Source organism: Heteronotia binoei, chromosome 21, assembly GCF_032191835.1.
Source record: "Heteronotia binoei isolate CCM8104 ecotype False Entrance Well chromosome 21, APGP_CSIRO_Hbin_v1, whole genome shotgun sequence".
Classification (NCBI taxonomy): Eukaryota; Metazoa; Chordata; class Lepidosauria; order Squamata; family Gekkonidae; genus Heteronotia; species Heteronotia binoei.
Genome location: NC_083243.1, coordinates 84,930,369 through 84,955,555, shown reverse-complemented (window position 1 = coordinate 84,955,555; position 25,187 = coordinate 84,930,369). Strand labels below are relative to the sequence as shown.

At 45.6% G+C, this 25,187-nt stretch overlaps 1 protein-coding gene across 3 annotated transcripts in view; it reads right to left on the bottom strand.

Moving 5' to 3' along the window:
* The window catches only part of DPF3 (double PHD fingers 3), a 328,225-nt gene that overhangs the window by 16,724 nt on the left and 286,314 nt on the right, over positions 1-25,187 (bottom strand). Inside the window, exon 9 of one of the 3 annotated variants that reach the window (XM_060261377.1) lies at positions 23,347-23,643. The exons of the other annotated variants lie outside the window; for them this stretch is intronic. Within the exon in view, the coding sequence (XP_060117360.1) occupies positions 23,567-23,643 (77 nt within the window). The 3' untranslated portion in view covers positions 23,347-23,566. Of the gene's footprint in view, positions 1-23,346; positions 23,644-25,187 lie in introns of those variants that run through there. 3 annotated transcript variants of the gene reach the window in all.

Below are 25,187 nucleotides of genomic sequence, written 5' to 3'. Positions count from 1 at the left end.
TAGACAAAGTTTCCCAACAAAACAAAAGTGGGCCCCCAGGGGAGTTTCCAGTCAGGAAAATGGCATGGAGGGAAAGATGAACAGCACTGTGTTTTCAGTCAGCATATACATTGGAAGAATGGAACTCTCAGGATATGTGTGATCCAAAGTCCTCATGATGGCCAGGTGAATTGGTCCTTAATTTCTAAATAATATAGAATAGTTCAAACTATTATTCTAGTAACAATAATATTTCACCTCACTACCATCTGTTATCATACCATGCTTTTAAACTCCTCTTCCTTTAAGCTGTTCTCTTGCCCCCACAATTTCTTTACATTCACAGACTTAGAACTTTCTATTATTGCTATAGCTAGCAATTGCTTTAAAGATGCAAGTACACTGCAGAGTGGTAAAGCTGAAGTACTGCTCACGACCAGAGTTTGATCCCAGCAGAAGCTGGTTCAGGTGGCTGGCTCCAGGTTGACTCAACTTTCCATCCTTCCAAGGTTGATAAAATGAGGACCCAGCTTGCTGGGGGGAAAGTGTAGATGACTGGGGAAGGCAATGGTAAACCACCCCGTAAAAAGTCTGCCATGAAAACGTTGTGAAAGAAACGTCACCCCAGAGTCGAAAACAACTGGTGCTTGCACAAGGACTACCTTTTTACACCAGTTAAGGAAAAACAACCACAGGTGATCTACATGTGTGGAACCTACTGTTCTTAAGAAATGCCAATAAAACATATTAACTGCTTGATCCTGCTAAATGACATATACCTTTACTACATTGCTTTCTTCATCTAATTGCCTTTGTTCAATTAACTTTCTTAGCTTCTAACAGAACAGTTTCAGTTTGTGATCTGTTTACATCAATGTAACTGAAGCACTCATTTATCCCATTAAGGTTTTAAATAAACAAACAGGATTTTGAAAAATGTTTTTAGAACACAGACATTTCTAACAAAACAAAGTATGTTTTAATTCAATCGATATCCTTCTCATTGACAGGAATTCTACAAAGACACTTGGGCTTGGTAACAAGATTTATAAAAGTTTTCTTTAGCTGTGAGGGAAAAAAATAACAGGTATTCCATTAATTTCTTTGTAACCCTAAATAGGAAAGTTGTAGTCCTACCTAGCAAGGAAGGCTAGCTATGGGCCAGATTTGTATTCTAAAATATCACCATATTTTGAAAGAATGGTGCTTAAGAAATTACTACACTAATATTTAGTCATTGATATAATCTGTCCTGTCAGGAGTGGTAATCACTAACTCCTATAGAACATGATTATTCAGCCATCATCAAACCAGCTGAGAGAGTCAGAAAGAAAGTAGAAGATAGGTACTATGATTATGTTTTGGAAACCAACAGATAATTCTAGAACCTGCTCCTGCCAGCACTCACCACCAGCTTGATCCTGTGAGAACCTCATGGCTTAGAACTTTGATCATTCTACTGGTTCTCTATGAGGTGGGAAAAGGGCATTACTTATTTGGGGGCAGGTTTTTAAAAGGTTTGTCTGGCTTTAAATTTAAAAACACCACACTTCTATTTTTTACATTTCAAACTAGTAATCAGTTTATCACAAAATGTTTAAAGCTGCTTACAAAAGGAATATTTATACAGCTATACAGCTATTGCTGTATATACATGCCTCCTAATTCCCATACATGACCTTTCCATATACATGCCTCCTAATTCCCATACATTTCGGCAGTATATCAATGATCATACCATTATAACTATACCAACTGTTTATTGTCCCTATGACAAACTGACATACAGAGCTCTGTGCAGGGTAAGATTCTGACCAGTAGTCCATACTTAAGGAATTCTCTTTCTCAAAGCGAATAGAGAGTTTGGCTTTTATTGTTGGGGTCAACTGCTGTTGTGTGGTTTAGTTGATGATCTTTCAAGACATTCAGTTCATGATATTCACTGCCTGCTTGGGGAACTGCTTCCATTAAAAGTGTATAAAGGACAGGAAAAGGCAGGCGAAGTGGCAATGAAATTTAGAGGCTTGGTACACCAACTGTTTATTTAATAATATTATTTAGGAAGAAGAAGAAGATATTGGATTTATATCCCGCCCTCCCCTCTGAATCTCAGAGCGGCTCACAATCTCATTTACCTTCCTCCCCCACAACAGGCATCCTGTGAGGTGGGTGGGGCTGAGAGGGCTCTCACAGCAGCTGCCCTTTCAAGGACAACCTCTGCCAGAGCTATGGCTGACCCAAGGCCATTCCAGCAGGTGCAAGTGGAGGAGGAAGGCATTACAATACTGAAAAAATGGCGCACAAGGTCAAAAGCTTGGGGGTGCTACTGGAGCACAATGGAGGCCCAGATAGCAGCCACTGCCAAATCTGCCTTTTTTCATCTTAGGCAGGCGAGGCAGTTGGCTCCCTTCCTGGAGCGTGACGATCTGGCAACAGTGATCCATGCAATTGTCACCTCCAGGTTGGACTACTGTAATGCCCTCTACATGGGGCTGCCCTTGTGCCGAATTTGGAAACTACAGCTGGTGCAGAACGTGGCAGCCAATATGCTATTAGGGCTCCCCAAATGGGAGCACATACAGCCGAGGCTGCGGGAGCTGCACTGGCTGCCAATTGTGTACTGGATCCATTACAAGGTGCTGGTCATTACCTTTAAAGCCCTATATGGCCAAGGACCTGTCTACCTTAGGGACCATCTCTCCCCATATGTACCACAGAGGGTGCTGAGATCAGGTTCACAAAATCTACTGATAATCCCCAGGCTAAAGGAGGCCAAACTGAAAACTACAAGGGAAAGGGCCTTCTCAATCATGGCTCCCCACTGGTGGAATGAATTACCAGAGGAGGTGCGAGCCCTGCAGAGTCTTGCCCAGTTCCGCAGGGCCTGCAAGACTACCCTCTTTCAGCTGGCCTTTTCTTAATGCAGATTCAGCTGTACCATCGCTATGAAAAAAAAAAATCTGTATATGAGTAAGATCGGAAATTTTGAAAATGTAGCACCGAATAAGATTGTATGAAATTGTTGGTTTTAATTAGATGGTTTTAAGGGAATTTTAAGGAAATTGTATAATGGTGTAGATTATTGTTTTATTGTGTAATCTTTGTATTTTATATTATGTTGTGAGCCGCCCTGAGCCTGCTTCGGCGGGGAGAGCGGGGTATAAATTAAATGTTATTATTATTATAAGTGCAAACAGAGAAAGATCAGGGGTCAAGACATGACAGGTTTGCCTACAAATGTGATTTGCATCCAGCATACTTTGAGTATACTGGGTTTTTTGCCCAGGATATACAATTAGGCACAGGGCCAGATCTAGACTGTTTGACACCCTAGGCAAGGATAACTACTTGTGCTCCCCCCCCCCCCCTGCATTCTATCTTATGCACCCATAGGATAGAATGGAGAGATCAGGCCACTGCTGCTGTATGACCCTGGAAAAGGGGGTTAACGTTTAAAACCGCTTTTCTAGCATTGCACTGCAATGGCAGCCTGGTCTCTCCATTCTGTCCCAGGGTGCAAAAACAGGAAGAAAGCCCCGCCACCCACGCCTGAGAGGCACAGGGTGAAGATCTTTTTCCTGCGGTGCAAAAGCAGGAAGAAAGCCCTGCTGGTCCAGGGGTCCAATTCTGTGCCCCTGGACCGACGGCACCCTAAGTGATTGCCTAAATCGCATACTGGGAGGTTCAGCCCTGATTAGGCAATATGATGGATTAGCCAGAAATTGCATAGTGCCTCAGTTTCTGATTTTTGAACTCTTGGAAAGTGAGAGCTTTGATTAGTATAAACGTGAGTTTCTAGCTGTAAGATTAAAGATACAGGGGGGTAACCAAGTAATTATAGATTGAACCTTTAATGTAAAATGTACTGGTAACATGGCTTGTTTACAGTTTTCCTTGTTAGACTAAATAGCTTATGCTGTGCTTCACCTTTCACCAGACTTGCCCTAATTGACATTACAAGTTGCTAGGCAGAATGCTTGCTCCTTCCCTATAAAAAATGCTGGAGAAGCACTCAAATAACCTTGTATTGATGCATCAGCTTGTTAATGCACTGGATAAGGCTCCTGGCACTATACAATTCCTGGGGGTGAATTAGGTCACAGCGACCTCCAGGAAGTGTGCGTGCACACACACACCAGTACATACAGCAATAAACTAAGCATTATGGGTAATGAATTGCTAATTGCCAAAGGCAGCTAGCCTGCTTATCAATCCCAACAGGGATGAAACCTGCCTTTAAGCATTGCACAGGCTTGGAATGCAAGGGGATTTAATGGCAGAAACACAGACCTGAATAACTTGAATTAATGTTCCATTAGTCTTAAATGCTCTTAAAATGAAACAGCTCTTAAAATACCAGAATGGGAAGTGTGAACAATGCCATTTAGGCTAGAAAGATCTTTCATGGCTAAAGTTATGGGTTTTTAAATCCATATGTACAACTACCAGAACAAAGGCCAGATAGAGTATATTTTGGGAAGAGGAAAAGGGGGTTTCTATGCAGGTAGAATTCATGACCACATTCAAAAAAGTGAACATACTCCATCTTACTTGTCTTTCACTTTCAGTACACCATAGAGAAACTTTATTATGGGGGAAAAACCTCCTATTGTGGCTGAAGAATTTTCACTATATGCTGCAGGCTTTCTAGCTAGACCAGTTCACACACCACAGAGCTTTCAATCAACTTGCAAGCTCACTAAACCTTTCAAAAAGTGCAGACAAGCAAAAAATACAAAAACAAAACATGGTCATGAACGCTAAAAACGTTGGATGGCAGACTGCATGATTTACAAAACAAAAATGCTTAAACACCATTTCCTGTAAACACACATCTACCTATAAACCTTTTTAGAACATTATCAAGTCCAATCCAGTCCAGTCTTCTTTGTTTTTCCTAAGTTGGTATAAAGAGCCTGTGTCATTACTTGTACAGCCTAGCATACAGATAGGCTGCAGGTAATACTTACAAAGAATGATTCTATGTCCATGTACTGCAATGCGATCTCCTGGTGATGAATGAAACAGAAAGTTCCAAATGCATCCTCTCTATCATTTCACTTTCATCTGGAACTTTCTGAAACTGAAAGATCACCCAAATACTTAATCCTCTATCTTTTCAAATGTTTTAAAACATTTTTAATTGTGAAATTTTACATTGAATCTACAGATTTCCCCCATCATAGATTGAAAGTTCTCACTTTCCACATACAAAAACTAAAGAAGTTAGTGCCATTGTCATGACTTTTCTTTTACCAGGAAAGGAATCCCTGCAAATTGATTTCTCCCCCTCATTCATAAACAAATATGATACGTCAGCCATAATTTAATTTTAATTTTATGTGGATATGTTTTCATATTATTTTTATGAGGACATAGAATGTGTGGATTTTATATGGATATAACTTATTTTTACATTTGTTTTAGTTATACAAATGCTTTTCTTTTAATTTATCAAACTGCTATGGTCTCCAGGCAATAACATCTACGTAATTCATTCAGTACTGGCTTTATATAAATTCCTCTGACTACATTTAATTTTAAACTGGAATGATCGTCCAGTAACACAGGAAAAATAATTTATTTCTATGAGCCTCTCAGTCCTGGGCTTCTTGAATGAAATGTGGAATAAAGATGTCCAACGACGATAATAGTATTTTTGGATGGAAACACCTCTAAGGTTATTGTATATATCCAACTCAATCACATCGCTTTCTGCAAATGTAAGCTGTTCTCATAAGGATCCCTCAGTATATTCCTTTCCACAATTATTCAGTGGTTTTCCACAAAGCTGCCTGATGCTAAATCAGAACATTGGTCTATAAAGGTCAGTATATTGTCTGCTTTGACTGGCACTGGTTTCAAAAGTCTCAGGTAGAGGTCTTTTGTACTACTCACTGCAAGACCCTTTTAACTAGAGATGTTGGGGGTTGAAATCCAACTTTTTGCATGCAAAGCAGTCATAAAGTAAGTTAGAGGACATCTAAAAGTTAAGTGCATCACATTTTCTCAGAATCTGGTAAATAATACAGCAATGATTTGTAATGAACTGAATGTATTAACATACATGGCATTACATATCAGAGCAGCTCATCAGGCAATTTCTTGTCAGGTTGTACTACAGGTCAATTTTGCTTGTTTGTATAAATACACGTTACAAATTTGTGTGGCTCTGGATTCAGTTATGAGCACATATAAAATGCTTTGTTCCCATTTTATGTGAAGAATTTCTACCCATGTTCCCTGAAGAATTTTAACAATGAACTATGGCATATTAACCAATAAGGATACATTTGAATAGGTGCATTTATGGGGAAAAGATTATCTTTGCCAGATCCTGTGAGTAGTTTTCTTGGAGGATGCTACATCACTGGCTGTACAAACTCTAGTACTTCCAGTTCTCCAGAAGCATTTCTTTTTCAGCATTTCATATAAAGTTATGCAAAAAGAATATGCCTTTACATAAATATTAAACACAAAACTAATTGAGGTGACTAAGTAATTAATATACAGATAACTGTTTGCACAGGATACTCATAACATACACAGATCTATACTGTATAGCTACATGTACCAACTGTTACTAGGGATGGGCACAGAATGGGAAAATGGTGGTTAATGTAGGTTCATGGTTTGTGTGATTGCCCAAACCAGAGGTTCATTTTGTTTCATTATTCATATGGTTGCACAAACCAGTTCATGATTCATTGGTTCATTTGGTTCAGCAGGTGTAAACTTCAACAGGAGTCTTCAACGGGCTCTCCCCCACCCTCCTCCCAAGTTTGGCAAAGATTGGATTTGGAATATCCAAGTTATAGCCCCCCAGAGCAGGTGCCCCTAGGAAAGCTCAGCTTCAGCTCTCATGACAACTAGCTCTTCTCTCTTTGTGCTGCAAAGTGGAAGCAATGGAGTCAGGGTGTCTGCTCCCATAGAGCAAAATGGGAACTCCATGATTGGCCCCCAGAGCTGCCAATCAAGCTATGGACAACTGCTATGAGTGTTTCTAGGGCTTCCAAAAGTCCACCCCCCAGCCTTGCCTAGGAATTGACTGCATCAATGCCAGGCTGTCTGGGAAAATGAACCACAAAAATGAACCAAATGAAATACCAAGGAATAAAGGTGGTTCATTTTTCAGTTTGGGCATGATCAATGCATTGGTTTGGAATGAACCATGAATTGCCCTGATTTGTGCATGAATCACAGTTCATAGTTCATTTTGTGCCCATCTCTAGCTGTTACATTACATTAGAACTAGTGAGACCGGATAGTAATGTTAACATAGCACTACTAGTAGCTAGGGTGACCATAATGTCTGAAGGCCAGCCAGGGACACCTGGGGGGGGGGGGAGGTAGGGGTGCGCGCGCGCGAAGCGTGTGCGCCGCCGGAAACAGGAAGTGACGTCACTTCCGGTGACGTCACTTCCGGTGATGTCATGCCACCGCCGGAAGCAGGAAGTGACACCACTTCCTGTGACATCATTTCCCCCGCGTCACCTGCCGGAAACGGGAAGTGACATCACTTCCTCTGACATCACTTCCCCCAAATGACATCATTTCCCCCAAATGCCACTGCCGGAAACAGGAAGTGACTTCACAGCACTTCCTGTGACGTCCCCAAAAATCCCCCAAATATCACCGCCGGAAACAATTTTGTTCTCAAATCCTGTATATACTTCATCAGTATATGGGATAAGGCACTTTCTCAACTGTGCTGCATAATGCAGCCTATTTATTTTGTCCTGTTTGCTCTGTTGGCTCTATCTGCGCCACCTTCATCACTTTCGGGGTGTGGATCCCCCAGTGGGGTGCTCTCCCGACTCCCTCCGCCGGCTGTTTCTGATAGCCCTGCGCCCCCTCTTTCATTTGATATGTGTCCCGTGCGGGTGCCACCCTCCCGCCGGGAGATGCCGCAAAATGAGCCCCCTTGAGGCTTATGGCGGCAGGGCTCGGGGGAAGCGAGCTAGACTTCTGTTCTTTTGAGGGGTTATAGAGTGTTTCGAGCCCATCCCTGTGGCATCGGTCTCATCGTTGTGGGACCCAGGGGGCCGGCGCAGCGGCCCGCCGAAGCAGCCTGTCACTAATAACACAGGTCGAGATGCAGGACAGGAACCCGGAAGTGACCGACAGGCTGCTTCAGCAGGCCGCTGCGCCGGCCCCCTGGGCCCCACAATGATGGGACCGATGCCACAGGGACGGGCTCGAAACACTCTATAACCCCTCAAAAGAACAGCAGTCTAGCTCGCTTCCCCCGAGCCCTGCCGCCATAAGCCTCAAGGGGGCTCATTTTGCGGCATCTCCCGGCGGGAGGGTGGCACCCGCACGGGACACATATCAAATGAAAGAGGGAGCGCAGGGCTATCAGAAACAGCCGGCGGAGGGAGTCGGGAGACCACTCCACTGGGGGATCCACACCCCGAAAGTGATGAAGGTGGCGCAGATAGAGCCAACAGAGCCAACAGGACAAAATAAATAGGCTGCATTATGCAGCACAGTTGAGAAAGTGCCTTATCCCATATACTGATGAAGTAAATACAGGATCTGAGAACAAAATTGCACTAGAAGACACAAACACAAAGCTCCCTTACACTGAATCAGTGCTTGGGTCCACCAAAGTCAGTATTGTCACATAAGAGAAGCCCTGTTGGATCAGGCCAGTGGCCCATCCAGTCCAACACTCTGCGTCACATAAGAACATAAGAGAAGCCCTGTTGGATCAGGCCAGTGGCCCATCCAGTCCAACACTCTGTGTCACACTTAAGAACATAAGAGAAGCCCTGTTGGATCAGGCCAGTGGCCCATCCAGTCCAACACTCTGCGTCACATAAGAACATAAGAGAAGCCCTGTTGGATCAGGCCAGTGGCCCATCCAGTCCAACACTCTGCATCACATAAGAACATAAGAGAAGCCCTGTTGGATCAGGCCAGTGGCCCATCCAGTCCAACTCTCTGCGTCACATAAGAACATAAGAGAAGCCCTGTTGGATCAGGCCAGTGGCCCATCCAGTCCAACACTCTGTGTCACATAAGAACATAAGAGAAGCCCTGTTGGATGAGGCCAGTGGCCCATCCAGTCCAACACTCTGCGTCACATAAGAACATAAGAGAAGCCCTGTTGGATCAGGCCAGTGGCCCATCCAGTCCAACACTCTGTGTCACACTTAAGAACATAAGAGAAGCCCTGTTGGATCAGGCCAGTGGCCCATCCAGTCCAACACTCTGTGTCACACTTAAGAACATAAGAGAAGCCCTGTTGGATCAGGCCAGTGGCCCATCCAGTCCAACACTCTGCGTCACATAAGAACATAAGAGAAGCCCTGTTGGATCAGGCCAGTGGCCCATCCAGTCCAACACTCTGCGTCACATAAGAACATAAGAGAAGCCCTGTTGGATCAGGCCAGTGGCCCATCCAGTCCAACACTCTGTGTCACATAAGAACATAAGGAAGGAAGGAAGGAAGGAAGGAAGGAAGGAAGGAAGGAAGGAAGGAAGGAAGGAAGGAAGGAAGGAAGGAAGGGAGGGAGGGAGGGAGGAAGGGAGGGAGGAAGGGAGGGAGGGAGGGAAGAAGGGAAGAAAGAAAGGAAGGAGGGAAGGAAGGAAGGAAGGAAGGAAGGAAGGAAGGAAGGAAGGAAGGAAGGAAGGAAGGAAGGAAGGAAGGAAGGAGGAAGGAAGGAAGGAAGGAGGGAAGGAAGATAGGAAGGAAGGAGGGAGGGAAGAAAGGAAGGCAAACCCCCAACCGCCAGCCCCCCCCCGCTTTCGGCCCCCTTACCTACGGCGGCGGCGAGTCCAGCGGCGGCGGCAGCGGCGGCGAGTCCGGCGGCGGCGGCGGAGAGGCCTTTCCGATGCCCTCCCGGGCCTCCGCCAGCACGGGGGGGGGGGTGGTAGAGGCCGGGGAAGCGTCGGAAAGGCCCGCGGGGGTCGCTGGAGGGCCTCAAGCGACCCCCGCGGGCCTTTCCGACGCCCTCCCGGGGGAGGAGGACGGGGGGTGGGGGTTGAGAGCCCCGGGGAAGCGTCGGAAAGGCCCGCGGGGGTCGCTGGAGGGCCTCCAGCGACCCCCGCGGGCCTTTCCGAAGCCCTCCCGGGGGAGGAGGACGGGGGGTGGGGGTTTCGAGCCCCGGGGAAGCGTCGGAAAGGCCCGCGGGGGTCGCTGGAGGGCCTCCAGCGACCCCCGCGGGCCTTTCCGAAGCCCTCCCGGGGGAGGAGGACGGGGGGTGGGGGTTTCGAGCCCCGGGGAAGCGTCGGAAAGGCCCGCGGGGGTCGCTGGAGGGCCTCCAGCGACCCCCGCGGGCCTTTCCGAAGCCCTCCCGGGGGAGGAGGACGGGGGGTGGGGGTTGAGAGCCCCGGGGAAGCGTCGGAAAGGCCCGCGGGGGTCGCTGGAGGGCCTCCAGCGACCCCCGCGGGCCTTTCCGACGCCCTCCCGGGGGAGGAGGACGGGGGGTGGGGGTTGAGAGCCCCGGGGAAGCGTCGGAAAGGCCCGCGGGGGTCGCTGGAGGGCCTCCAGCGACCCCCGCGGGCCTTTCCGAAGCCCTCCGGGGGGAGGAGGACGGGGGGTGGGGGTTGAGAGCCCCGGGGAAGCGTCGGAAAGGCCCGCGGGGGTCGCTGGAGGGCCTCCAGCGACCCCCGCGGGCCTTTCCGAAGCCCTCCCGGGGGAGGAGGACGGGGGGTGGGGGTTGAGAGCCCCGGGGAAGCGTCGGAAAGGCCCGCGGGGGTCGCTGGAGGGCCTCCAGCGACCCCCGCGGGCCTTTCCGAAGCCCTCCCGGGGGAGGAGGACGGGGGGTGGGGGTTGAGAGCCCCGGGGAAGCGTCGGAAAGGCCCGCGGGGGTCGCTGGAGGGCCTCCAGCGACCCCCGCGGGCCTTTCCGACGCCCTCCCGGGGGAGGAGGACGGGGGGTGGGGGTTGAGAGCCCCGGGGAAGCGTCGGAAAGGCCCGCGGGGGTCGCTGGAGGCCCTCCAGCGACCCCCGCGGGCCTTTCCGATGCCCTCCCGGGGGAGGAGGACGGGGGGTGGGGGTTGAGAGCCCCGGGGAAGCGTCGGAAAGGCCCGCGGGGGTCGCTGGAGGGCCTCCAGCGACCCCCGCGGGCCTTTCCGAAGCCCTCCCGGGGGAGGAGGACGGGGGGTGGGGGTTGAGAGCCCCGGGGAAGCGTCGGAAAGGCCCGCGGGGGTCGCTGGAGGGCCTCCAGCGACCCCCGCGGGCCTTTCCGACGCCCTCCCGGGGGAGGAGGACGGGGGGTGGGGGTTGAGAGCCCCGGGGAAGCGTCGGAAAGGCCCGCGGGGGTCGCTGGAGGGCCTCCAGCGACCCCCGCGGGCCTTTCCGAAGCCCTCCGGGGGGAGGAGGACGGGGGGTGGGGGTTGAGAGCCCCGGGGAAGCGTCGGAAAGGCCCGCGGGGGTCGCTGGAGGGCCTCCAGCGACCCCCGCGGGCCTTTCCGAAGCCCTCCCGGGGGAGGAGGACGGGGGGTGGGGGTTGAGAGCCCCGGGGAAGCGTCGGAAAGGCCCGCGGGGGTCGCTGGAGGGCCTCCAGCGACCCCCGCGGGCCTTTCCGAAGCCCTCCCGGGGGAGGAGGACGGGGGGTGGGGGTTGAGAGCCCCGGGGAAGCGTCGGAAAGGCCCGCGGGGGTCGCTGGAGGGCCTCCAGCGACCCCCGCGGGCCTTTCCGACGCCCTCCCGGGGGAGGAGGACGGGGGGTGGGGGTTGAGAGCCCCGGGGAAGCGTCGGAAAGGCCCGGGGGGGTCGCTGGAGGCCCTCCAGCGACCCCCGCGGGCCTTTCCGACGCCCTCCCGAGGGAGGAGGACGGGGGGTGGGGGTTGAGAGCCCCGGGGAAGCGTCGGAAAGGCCCGCGGGGGTCGCTGGAGGGCCTCCAGCGACCCCCGCGGGCCTTTCCGACGCCCTCCCGGGGGAGGAGGACGGGGGGTGGGGGTTGAGAGCCCCGGGGAAGCGTCGGAAAGGCCCGCGGGGGTCGCTGGAGGCCCTCCAGCGACCCCCGCGGGCCTTTCCGACGCCCTCCCGGGGGAGGAGGACGGGGGGTGGGGGTTGAGAGCCCCGGGGAAGCGTCGGAAAGGCCCGCGGGGGTCGCTGGAGGGCCTCCAGCGACCCCCGCGGGCCTTTCCGAAGCCCTCCGGGGGGAGGAGGACGGGGGGTGGGGGTTGAGAGCCCCGGGGAAGCGTCGGAAAGGCCCGCGGGGGTCGCTGGAGGCCCTCCAGCGACCCCCGCGGGCCTTTCCGACGCCCTCCCGGGGGAGGAGGACGGGGGGTGGGGGTTGAGAGCCCCGGGGAAGCGTCGGAAAGGCCCGCGGGGGTCGCTGGAGGGCCTCCAGCGACCCCCGCGGGCCTTTCCGACGCCCTTCCGGGCCTCCGCCGCCACCGCCGGGCCCCGTGCGCGGGCGGGAAAGGCGGCGAGTGAGGGAGGGAGCGTCCCTGCGCGTGCGCAGGGCGATCTGCGCACGCGCAGGGTCGCTCCCTCCCTCCCTCGCCGCCTTCCCCGCCCGGGCGCGCGGCCCCCGGCTCTCTGGCTGGCTAAACCGGGACCTCTTAATGGTCCCGGTATACCCAGCCCGGGAGCCGTGAATTGGGGGCCAGAACCGTGAAAGTCCCGGGAGACCGGGACGGTCTGGCCACCCTACTAGTAGCCATAGTTATGCCTCTCTTATACTAAAAACACACAGCATTCTAAATTCTACTCTGATAGTCATCAGAGGAGAATATTTTAGGTTTTAAAATACACTCCATTGTTTATAATCTAGCATCCACTATAAGAGAACAAAAACTGCTTTCTATTTTTTCTTTAACTGTCTAATCTGAACCAATTTGATTTATTTTGCTATACAGAGTATTAGCCAAATATGGCTGCCTTGTTTAATCCTCTACCAAACTCATAATCAAAATTACATTTCCACAAGCCCATTTGTAGAGATTATTACAGGTGGGACAGTTGAACCTAATGTTGTGGGGGAGGGGTGAGAATCAGCTGCTTCTAGTATTTTTGGCACTAGTGCAGAAAAAAGACCAATTTCAAAAGATATAGTCATTTCCACTTTTACACTAATCAAAAGTACTGAGTAGAGCAGCTAACTGCAGGACAAAAACTGGTGGCTAATTCCCATTAAGAGCAATGAATTAAACCTCTTATTTCACCTAAGTCTGAAACAGTGGGTACAGTTCAAGAGCAAAGCATTGAGTTCATATATACCAGGGGAGGCCAAACCTGCTTAACATAAGAGACGCACAGAACAAATGTCAGATGTTTGAGACCCGCCACACAATATATGTGAAAGAGCTCCCAAGCCAAAGTTTGACTATCCCTGATATATACAGAAGATACTTGTCAAACAAAAACAATCTAAAAATCAGGTCAAAGTATATGTTTTAATAATTTGGTAGTATTTATTATGTAAGTATGCCCTACTAATGATAATGATAGTTCCTGTCAGCTAAAAACTGGATTAACTTTAGCAGCATGTTTTTCAACAGAGAACAAAAATATTCCTTATTGAAAACTCCCACTGTGCCCTTTTCTGTGCTTATTATGCTTTTTTTATAATTATGGCTGGGGGTTTTTTGTAACAGGAACTCATTTGTATACTAGGCCACACACCCCTGATGCAGCCAATCCTCCAAGACCCTGTAATTTTTTAAAAAATATTTATTTCAAACATTATTAACACAAAAGATAACATGAAACAGAATTACAACCAATCTAAAACCCTAAACAAAATTTCCTTTTCTATAATTTGGTATACCATTCTTCCCCCATTCATTATTCTTTAATCTATTGTAATCTAAAAGCAATTTATTCTTTTTTTAAAAATATGAGCTCTTGAAAAAAAAGATTAGATGACAGAATGTCTCTCTCTTGAAGAAACTGAACTATCAGAAAAGTGAACCCTAAAAGCTCTTGGAGGATTGGCTACATAGGAGGGATGTTGCCTAATATGCAAAGGAGTTCCTGCTACAAAAAAAGCCCTGATTATGACAGGTAGAAGTAATAATGTAAAAAGTACCTATAATTAGGTAATATTGATTTTTAAAAAATAAATTAGGAGCATAAGAAAGGATTGGCACAAACCTGGAAAATTGGGGTTCATCCTGGTTCATGGTTTGTGGGGTCACACGAACCATGAACCTTCACAACCCTACCCATTTACTGAACAGGTTGGTTTTGTGAGGTCTGTGATGTGGTGGGGGAAAGATCTTCCCTCTCTGCTATCTGCTGGGGGTGGTTCCCTTAGGTAGAGATTAGGCAGAATTTACGGGGGAGGTATTTGTGAGTTTCTTGCATTGTGCAGGGGGTTGGACTGGATAACCCTAGAGGTCCCTTCCAACTCTGTAATTCTATGAATGGAGGGGGGTGGAGATCTTGCAAAAGCCATTTAAATGAAATGTTCCTTTTAAATGGCTTTTGCAAGCCACAATGTGTGCAAGTGAAGTCCATCCAGCAAGTTCACCAGGAAGTGGGTGAACTCACTACTTGGGCTTCACTCGTGCATGAACCACATGAACCTCTGTGTAAAACATGGGAGGTTCACTGGCAATTTGTTGCAAGCGTGATCACGCAATCCTCAGCTCACAAACCATGAAAGCACTATGTTTGTCATGAAATTAGGTTCGTGATGAGGTTCATGCCCATCCCTAATCATAACTGATCAAACTTGCTTGCTTTTGACATTTTGCTGCTCACGTTTTTTTAAAGCATGCAGTTCTATTTTTACTTATCCATTTCGGCATTTTTACCCCACTTTTCTTCCCAGGTCCTAAGCAGCTGGCAGGCATGTTCCCAAGAGTTCCCTCCCTTGCTAGTTCAGCCTCTAGTTACACTCAGGCTTAAATACCTGCAATGGAAGGGAAACAAACATTTAGCCTAAAGCAGGTGGCAGGTGCATTAACAAGAATCCCCCTTCTTTGGCACTAGCAGGGCCTTTCTTGAACTGGAACGCACAGGAACACAGTTCTGGCTGGCTTGGCAGCAGGGGGGTATGGCGGTGGGCCTAATATGCAAATGAGTTCCTGCTGGGCTTTTTTCACAAAAAGCCCTGTGCTAAACAATGGCGATGTCATGGGGTGTGCCCTAATATGCAAATGAGTTCCTGCTGGGCTTTTTCTACACCCCCTCCCGGGCACTAGCATTGTTTGATTGCAGCCATTCAACTTATCAGGAAAGTTCCTGGAGGACCACTGGCAGCTTCGAACAATCAGAGCAAGTAGCTCTGCTAGCTCTACGGAGGCCACTGAACCATTTTAACTTCCAAGTTCATGCTGGTTCTGCTTATAACTGATGGTCCTAGGGGGTTCTCTCATTTTGGACATTTTATGAAGCTCTGAACATGAGTGGATCTCAATCAAGAAGGGGCGTAATCATGGTAATCTTCGTCAGCATAACCTTAGGCAAATAATGATATTAATCAATCACATTATCATAAATTGCATAGAATTAAAAACAATAATTCTGATGAAAAAAATCATACTTTTGTTTGAAATGATTTGTGCACATACCACTGCAGGCACCATCTTGGAAGATACATTAACTCCTGTGTGAGAGGAAAGGTAGAATTTTTGTTTCAACCATATACATTAAAATTGCTTAATTAATTAATTAATTAATTAATAGTGCCCAGTTAAACCAGATGCACTCTTTTAATCAATCAAAAGGTTTTTAATATAACTAGTTAATCGACTAGCAGTTATATCCCCTAAACAGAGTTATATCCTTTCTCTCTCTCTCGGCTTGGCTTCGCGAACGAAGATTTAAGAAGGGTGCAATAGTCCACGTTTGCTGCAGGCTCGCTGGTGGCTGACAAGACCAATGTGGGACAGGCAGGTCCGGCCACAGCGGCTGCAGGGAAAAGTCTTATTTAGGGTTGGTCCTGTAGCAGTGCGATTCTTCCTCAATCTCCTTTTGTCCTCAAGACCAGCTATGCGTGCGTTCTCAAAGGAAGAGACAGCCAAACAGAGTTATATCCTTTAAACTCCAGTGAAATCAATGGACTTAGAAATGTGTTGAGGATTGCACAGTAAAAGTTGCCACACTAGTTAAAAGAAATTTGGACCTGGCACTGCAAGCCATGGTATCATGGCTCAGGCTGAGCCAGCTAAAGCTGAATCCAACGAAGATCTAAGTAGCAGCGGCCTGGGAAGGGTGATTACCAGCTTTCGATAGGGCAACATTGACGCCAGCATCGAGGGTTAAGAGCCTGGGAGTGCTTCTGGAGTCCTCCTTAACTATGGAGGCCCAAGTAGCAGCCACTGCCAGAGCTGCTTTTTTTTCACCTTCGGCGAACATAGCAGTTGGTCCCCTGCCTTGAGTGCGATAACTTAACAGTGGTGATCCATGCCTCGGTCACCTCAAGAATTGATTACTGTAACGCTCTCTACATGGGGCTGCTCTTGACTCAGATTCGGAAGCTGCAGTTGGTGCAGAATGCTGCAGCAAGACTACTAATGGGGCTTCCCCATCAGGAGCACATTCACCCTGTGCTGAGAGCGCTGCACTGGCTGCCTGTTGTGTACTGAATCTGTTTCAAGGTCCTGGTATTAACCTTCAAAGCCATAAATGGCCTAGGACCTACCTATCTGCGGGACCACCTTGCCCCACATGTTCCCCAGAGAGCACTGCAATTAAGCTCTCAGAATCTTTTGCCTGTCCCTGTGCTGAAAGAGGCCAGGCTTAATTCCACCAGAGCAAGAGCCTTCTTGGATGCAGCCCCAATACTTTGGAACACCCTCCCATCAGAAGCCATCAGGGCCCTGCGGGATGTATCGCAGTTCCACAGGGCCTGCAAGACTGAACTGTTTTGGATGGCATATAACATCTAATGGGAGAGGGCTGCCACCACATCTAGATCTATCGTACTTTAGTACTAACTGCCTAGGATCTGTGCGCGTGAGAAAGAAAGTATTACATGATCCACCTGAAGTATCACCATTGCCATTGGCCCAGTTGTGTTCAGGTGAGCCAGACTCAGCTCTTCTGTCACAGGGCTGGCCCAGCCCAGGTTGGGAAATGTCCTGCTGCTTTTCATGACCGGTCTGTCCAATCTGAGGTAAATTAGGCTGAGGAAGTTTACCTGGCCCAAATGTACCCAGTGAGTTGCCGCAGCAGAATGGGGATTCAAATTCCTAGTTTGAAACTCAAACTACACAGCACCATCTTAGGGTTGCCATTCCCCAGCTGGGGGCAGGTGATCCCCTGGTTTGGAGGCTCTCTCTTACTTCAGGGTTAGCAGAAAGTGGGGGTGGGGGTGGAGTTGAATGTCCACTGGTCCCCATAGAATATAATGGAAAATCAATCTGTGGGTATCTGGGGTTTGGGGGGGACTGTTTTTTGAGGTTGAGATGCCAAATTTTCTGCATAGCATCTGGTGTCTTTCCTCAAGCACCCCCCTCAAAGTTTCAAAAAAATTGGACCAGGGGGTCCAATTCTATGATCCCCAGTCCTCCATTATTTCCAAAGGAGGAAAGGCATTTAAAAGGTGTGTGGTCCCTTGAAATGTGATGGCCAGAACTCCCTCCATAGTTCAATCATATTTGTCATAACCTTGCTCCTGACTCCACTCCCAAAGTCCTCAGATATTTCCTGAGTTGTACCTGGTAGCCCTAGTCTTTTTGTGGGGTGGCTGCTGTTGAACAATAACAAGCAGGCGTGCCTGGGCGAGTCATGCAAGTTGTGTGGTAGTCACCCAGTGGTGGCTGGCAGGCCTGGCCCCGATAAATCCTCCCTCAAAAGCCAAGGAAAAGGAAAGGTCCCCTGTACAAGCACCAGTCGTTTCCGACTCTGGGGTGACATTGCTTTCATGACGTTTTCATGGCAGACTTTTTTTATGGGGTGGTTTGCTATTGCCTTCCCCAGTCTTTTACACTTTCCCCCCAGCAAGCTGGGTACTCATTTTGCTCACCTTGGAAGGATGGAAGGCTGAGTCAACCTTGGGCCGGCTACCTGAATCCAGCTTCCGCCAGAATCAAACTCAGGTCATGAGCAGATAGTTCAGACCACAGTACTGCACTACTGCTGCTTTACCACAGCCCTGGAAAAGGCCCTGCCCCCTTCCCCTGCTTTTTCTTGACGGAAACCAAGGTTTGAATACTGCTGTGGCTGCCTAGTAATGGCCAATGAGGGCATATATGTCTTAAAGCTACAGGAGCTCCTTTTACCATTTGATGGGGTTAATTTGAGAATTAGATATATCAATGCGTTATTATACTTAGGTGTTTTCAGATTTTTACATGTGCTATAACATTTAGCATAACTGCAAAGGGAACAATATGCTGATTCAAGAACAGTGTAATCAATCTGTTCTGTTAATACTACCAGAGTAAAAACAGAATGAAGTCTAAAATCATTTCACAAGTCTGTACCTTCAAGTGTCATCAAAGTTACACGTAAGAACACTAGTATGAACTAGAACCTTAACAAGCAGCACTACAAAAAATAACTGTTTGGAAAAATCCCAAAAATGTGCAGGAAAGATATAACCTTCTCTGGCTAAGGCACAACTAGTTAACAAGGTGTTCATGAAAAGACCAGCCTTTTAGAGTATTTTCCAAGTTTACATGTCTTAAGGAAGGCAGTGGAAATGAAGGCCATTTCAAACCGTCATTCATTTTTCACTACTTACAATAAAGCTTTGTTTTATTGGCAGTTTTTAGCTGGATCTTGTCTGTATGTCATTCAATATTAATGTAGACAACTTTAAATTGGAACCCAGTCAAGTATACTGAGAACAGTAGGATTAAGAGAATTTCTGCCTTGACGTGTGGAAAGAAAAAAAAAGCAGGTACTTCTAGCATTACTGCTAATTAGATTCTTCCATTCCTACATATGCCAAGTTCAGCCTGTTGGGAGTATAGTGCTCATGCTAGATTTAAAAATATTAGGCAAATTGGGAAAATCAAACATTGTACAAGTATTTATTGCACCACCACTCTATAACTGGCCAAAGGAGGAGGTGTTTAACAGCAGCTGATAAATGCACAGATGCTTTAGCAGCTGAGAGCTTTTTTTAGCATTGACATAAATGATGGGAAAAAATGTACTTCTTTTATTTTGGGTTAAATGCCAAGCACAAGGCCAATGAAAATGTGGCAACATCTGCAGCAAGCCATTATGCCAACGTGATGGACCCTAGCTCTTTCTTGTCTCTAAAAGCAGCAGGGAATGTTTTTATTACAGTACTTACTAAGTCCTTAATAAGTGGTACAAGCCTATATTGGCTTCAGAAGTTGAGGACTTGTTCAATTCAAGCCTATATTGGCTTCAGACGTTGAGGACTTGTTCAGTTCTTAGGCTAAGGCACAAGAGATGGGACATAGAATCAATCCTGTTCTTAAAAAAACCCAACCTGTTCAGCTTCCTAGCCTTATATAAAAAGTCACAACTACCATACTGAAGCAGCACTACCAATGGCTTCTAATGCTACACAGGAAGACAACTTCAAGCATTAGAGCAAAAGCACAGGCCCGATGAACCCTAAACCAATTCTACAATTTATGAAGCACACACAGAATCTGTGCTGGTCTTTGACTAGAATAAATAGTTCATTTATTCATTCATGCACTGGATCAAGCCCTTAGTCATAAAAAAGTCTACAAGGGGAAGATAATCACTACATATTTTGAAAATTGCAAGTTGCATTATTGTAAGAACCTATATAAAGCTCAAGAACAAGCTTAATATTAATATTTTTATCTTAGCCTTAACATGATTACAAAGATCTGCTTTTATTTAACATCAGCTCAAGTTTCAAATAATGTACACTTTGTTTTCCAATTTTAACATATATTTAGAATCTAGGTTAAAAACAGCAGCAAAGTAGTCTATATGTAGCAGCTAATCTAGCTTGTTACATTAATCTAATCTCACAAAATACTAAATTATTTTATAAAATCTTTGGCATTTATGGCAACTGTATAGTCACTTTTAAACACAAGTTAGACATGCGGGCTGCTTGCTATCAAATAGATTTGAGCAGGGTACAGGAAAGCAGGAATTGGACATGAATAAATGCAATGGAACAAAAGGGGGATCTCTGTGTGTGCAAACCTCTATAACACAGCAAGACAGAATTAAGTGTCCATTAACTGTATGTAACTGTGGCCACCATTAACAAATAACTTTACCTTGTTCTAAGCAAGTTTCTTTCAGAAGTTCCACTGATTTAACTTGGACTTACTTCTTAATTAATGTACTAAAGATTGAAGGGTTAAGGTTTTCAACCCAGTTTAGGGTTGCCAGATCTGACTCAAGAAATATCTGGAGGCTTTGGAGACTTTGGGGATGAAGCCAAAAGTAAGGGTGTGGCAAGCACGACTAAACTCCAAAAGGAGTTCTGGCCATCACATTTAAAGGGACTGTTCACCTTTTAAATGCCTTCCCTCCATTTGAAAATAATGAAGGATGGGGCACCTTCTTCTGGGGCTCAAAGAATTGGACCCCCTGGTGCAAACGTTTTGAAACTTGGGGGTGTTTTGAGGAGAGGCACTACATGTTATGCTGAAAATTTGGTGCTTCTTCCTCAAAAAACAGCCCCCTAGAGCCCCAGATCCCCTCAGATCAATTCTCCATTATACCCTGTGGGAATCGATCGCCATAGAGTAAATTGGAGTACCCAGCAAACATTTCCATTTCCCCTCACTTGCTTTCTGATGACCCTGAAGTGGGTGGAGGGCTTCCAAACCAGGCGATTCCCTGCCCCCAGCCGGGGATTGGCAAACTAGTCTAGTTGCAATCATATCTGTAACACACATAATTAAAAACCTTGCTCACAATCTGCCAGGAAGTTCCCATGTGAAAACCCACTGAAGAGAATGGGAGTGCAGAATAGCATCTCTCACTTCTTTTAATGGAACTTGAGCAGAAAATCTTCCAGGTGGATTGTGTCTCTTAGTTCCTTAGTTTCTGACAGCTTTAGTTCAAAAGATCTCAGGTCAAGTTGCAGGGCTGGAAAAGACCTCTGACTGAGATCCTGGAGAGGTGTTGCCAGTTTGAATAAACAGCACTGGACTAGGTGACAAAGGTCCAATCAAGTATAAGGCAGCTTCATATGTCCTGTTCAGTTCTCTACTTTCCTTGTCGTAGCTGATGATATGCTCAAAGTCATCACAACAAAAGAACCAAAAATATGTATGTTTGACTTACATTATACTAAAAAAAAAAATTAAAAACTCAAATAATTTTACCAAATGGAAAAGAAAAACAAAAAAATAAGTAGAGAAGGAAGTTTTATTTTCAGCTTAGAGGACAGCATTGTAAACAATGAAAGTCTCTAAAAATTATGTACAGCAATAGCAATTTCACAATTTTTTTCTTTAAAAATGTCTAGGTGAATTAATATTTACAGATAAATGTAACAGGAGGTGCCTTGGGAGCAGACATCATGTGAACACAAAACAAATGAATACAGATTATAATTCTTATGGATGTGTATTTTGTATTTAATTGGGGAAAATAAATGGAATAATTTTAGTCTGCCAATTTCCAAGAAAATTTGATTGAAGAAAACTGTCTCGGGGTCTGTGTCTTTTCTCACTGACTTCAATAAAAGTATGACCATCCATCTCAGTGTGCAGTGTTTTGGGACTCTCACTCAGATCTATCAGATTCCAGTATGCAGCTTTGACCTATTGAATCATATAGATACAGTGTTTCCTTTAGGATGGGCTGCGTTCTGTACTGCTCTCATATCAAGCATTCCCCAGGAGATCAAAATGGGTGTGAAAAATTCACAGCACAATGCTGTGCAGCTTTAATAAAGCTTCAATACATTGTACTCTCAATCAAGTCCCATGAAAACATGTGATGACTGTGCAGCAACAGAGATCAGAGGGTTACTCCCAGAATTTCAGAGGAAGAGAAAGTTTCAAGTCTGAATTCTAAGAGAATTACATTGTACCATCTCTAAAGAGCATTACTCAAAACCAAATGTATATAGGACTAAGTTGCAACCCTGTGCATATTTATGAAGTATTGTGATACTTGAAACTTACTTCCAAGTAAATATGAAAAAAGATTTTCAAGTCACTGCTATCCACTCATACAGTGGACGTTTTACCATCATCTTATGAGGACATCAAAAAGTTATATCAGAATGGACTAGTCAAGTAACTTTCCCTAGGAACAATACTGAATCCACAGGAATCTAGCATCTTGCTTATCTTATCCTTCTCCATAAAGTGATTAGAATATACCATTCCAATGGAACTCTTTCATAGAGACACTTGTCAAATCATTTTTTTAAAAAAAAAAATGCCCGTGACAATTGTCATACATTGGTCTTAAGAAACTACAATGTCAAAACAACAGTGGTGGGATCCATCTTATCAATTCTGCTAATTATGGGGAAAGATTTAATTTTTTGATGTGGCATCTGCCCACCAAATATTTTTTCAATCCATTCAATAGATCACTATTAGAGATATATTTATCTCCAGAGAGTTTTTGTCCTGGAAAAGAGCTGTCCCAGCCTCCCTTACTACTCCAGCCCCTGAAAAGCCATTTCTGAATGTCAGAACCTCTTTATGAATGAAAAGTATGCTGCAGGGTTGCAGCTGAAAGGGGAAAATCACAGAAATTGCTTTCAAAAGTTTTGTTCGACCTATTGCTCCAACAAATTAATTTAGTATTGCTTACACTTGTTAGAGGTTTATATTGCAAGCCGTTGTTATTATGAGCATGAATTATCCACTTAAGAAGACAACTTTGCAAATGACGGAATCTCTTTCCATTGTAAAGCACTTAACTCCAATGGCATCAGTACTGAGAACTGATAATGCCTACACTTTCTACTGGTCTGTTGTCCTACCAGTCTGCATGTAGAGTCCTTGTTATAATCTGTTCATAATTCAGCATTTCATTTTCAAACTATTTTGTTCTTTGTTTTTTGCCCAATACAGTACATCAAAGTGGGAAACATCAGTAGACATTAGGAAAATAAGCTAGAACAATTTTTCACTTACCAAATCCACCTTGAAAAAATAAAAACACCCAGCATGTGTACGAATGGTATCTTTAAAGTAAGAGAGAGCAGAGTTTATCTTTATTTCATAACTTAAAAAATTATTTCTCCTAAAAGTAAATAGTCTTTATCTTACGTTAAGCACTTCTGAAAAAGTCCTCTCTTCACAAAAAATTGTTCTTAAATTTTGAAGTAAAATGTATTATAAACAAAAATACTGTGCAACATCAGCACTACTTTTCTCTCTTAAATATTGAAATAAATAAAATAACTTGTCTATTTTTCCAAGGTTTTTGTCTTTGTTGTTTTCAGTCACTTCTGTAGATTAGTTCCAGTTCAACCTGGCTTTATATATATATATATATATATATATATATATATATATATATATATATATACACACACACACACACACACACACACACACACATATATATATATACACACACACACACACACATACACGCACACACAACACTTAAAGAAAGGGTAATTTCAAAAAATTGTAAGTATTTTCTTTGTATTGCACAAGCTTAGGGAATCCCCAAGACTTCTCTGAGCAAGTGCCAGCAGGCGTTCCACAGTCCAGGCTTCTGTGCTGGATCAGACACAGGTATAAAAGGATCAGGCAATGAGAGGAAGATCAAAGCATCTGCTACTCTTGGTTGGCTTCTTCAACCATTTTCTTGAAGGACGATGAATTCAGAATCCAAGTGAGCACAAGATAGTTAACTGTAGAAGGAAAGGCAAAAGTAAAAATTCTACCCTCGAAAAATAGCAAGCATTATATTCTTTTCAGAGCAGTAATGAATGCCTCTCATCATATGCAGGCAATTATACGTCGTCTGGAGGAAATCCCATTCTTCAAGCTTAATTTATACCAGGGCTCACCAATGAACTGCCCTATAACCTGATTGTAGGGTCACTGTTCAAAACACTGATGTTACAGAACCTCCATGAATGCCATGTTGCACTTGTCTCTCATCTCTAAGAAACCAAAGACATTATCACATATTCAGGACTGGGAGTCCCAGATCAGAAGATGTGTCTTCTTGACAGGTGTAAGACTCACCTCCCCACTCTACCAATTAGCAACTGTCTATTTCACTTTGCTTTTTTTTTAACCTTTTATAGCATAAAACAGATAATTATCCTTGAGATATGAGGTGCCAAATTGCTCAAAGGATTGCAAACAATCAGAAGAAAAATATCCTGCCCCTTTAAATAGAGGTTTAATTGGGTGCTATTTCCCAGGTGATGTTATTTACCTCCATGCCAGAAAAAGCACTGCCAGTTTCCACACATTTAAGCTCCTATTAAAGGGCCACAACATTTTTCTCCAGGCCTGCTGGCAACCCTACATCATGACTGACCAAGAAGGAAATTTCAACATTGGAAGCTTGGCATGTCATGAAGTGGTAGTGAGACAAACTCCTGCTGAAATTCCAGTTTCTGTTCAGTCACTGAAAAGTTGCAAAAGCATACTACTTTGTGTCTGTTCATCTACTGGAAGCATAGATGAAAGCCAGGACTATGCATTTTACTACTTCTACAAAGAACACTGAAGCTATAGTTCAGGATAAGGTACTTTTCCAGCTAAGCAGCACTATGTGACACAAATGTAAGAACTTCGAGCCATATATGGCAATGATAGTGTGATTTAATGCTGGGACTCAAGAAAAAAAACTTGCAGTTTATGTTTTACCTAAACGATTGGCTACAGGATTAAGTTAGCACCAACATCTCTGCATAAGAGTGGCTAAAAATAGCTAACCTAACAACCTCTCACAAAAGTGCCCCACTAACTGCGCCTTATATACACATATTTCAAAACCAAAGAATTCCCAGAAGGGCATAATTAAATCCTGAAACGAAGAACAAGGGTGATGGATATTCATACTGCATATCAGCCAAATTCATTTAAAAAAAAAATCTAAGTAACTCAAATGCTAGGCTTGGAAACAAACCAATCAATACAATATATTAAAAAAAATTAAAGAAAATTGAATGATCTTAATGTATGTCCTTTATTGGCCCCTTTCCTAGAGCGTCACAACTTGGCAACAGTGATCCACGCAACGGTCACCTCGAGATTGGATTACTGTAATGCCCTCTACATGGGGCTGCCCTTGTGCCGAACCCGGAAGCTCCAGCTGGTGCAGAATGCAGCAGCTAGGCTATTATTAGGGCTCCCAATGTGGGAGCACATACAGCTGGGGCTCCGCGAGCTGCACTGGATGCCAGTTGTATACCGGATTCATTACAAAGTGCTGGTT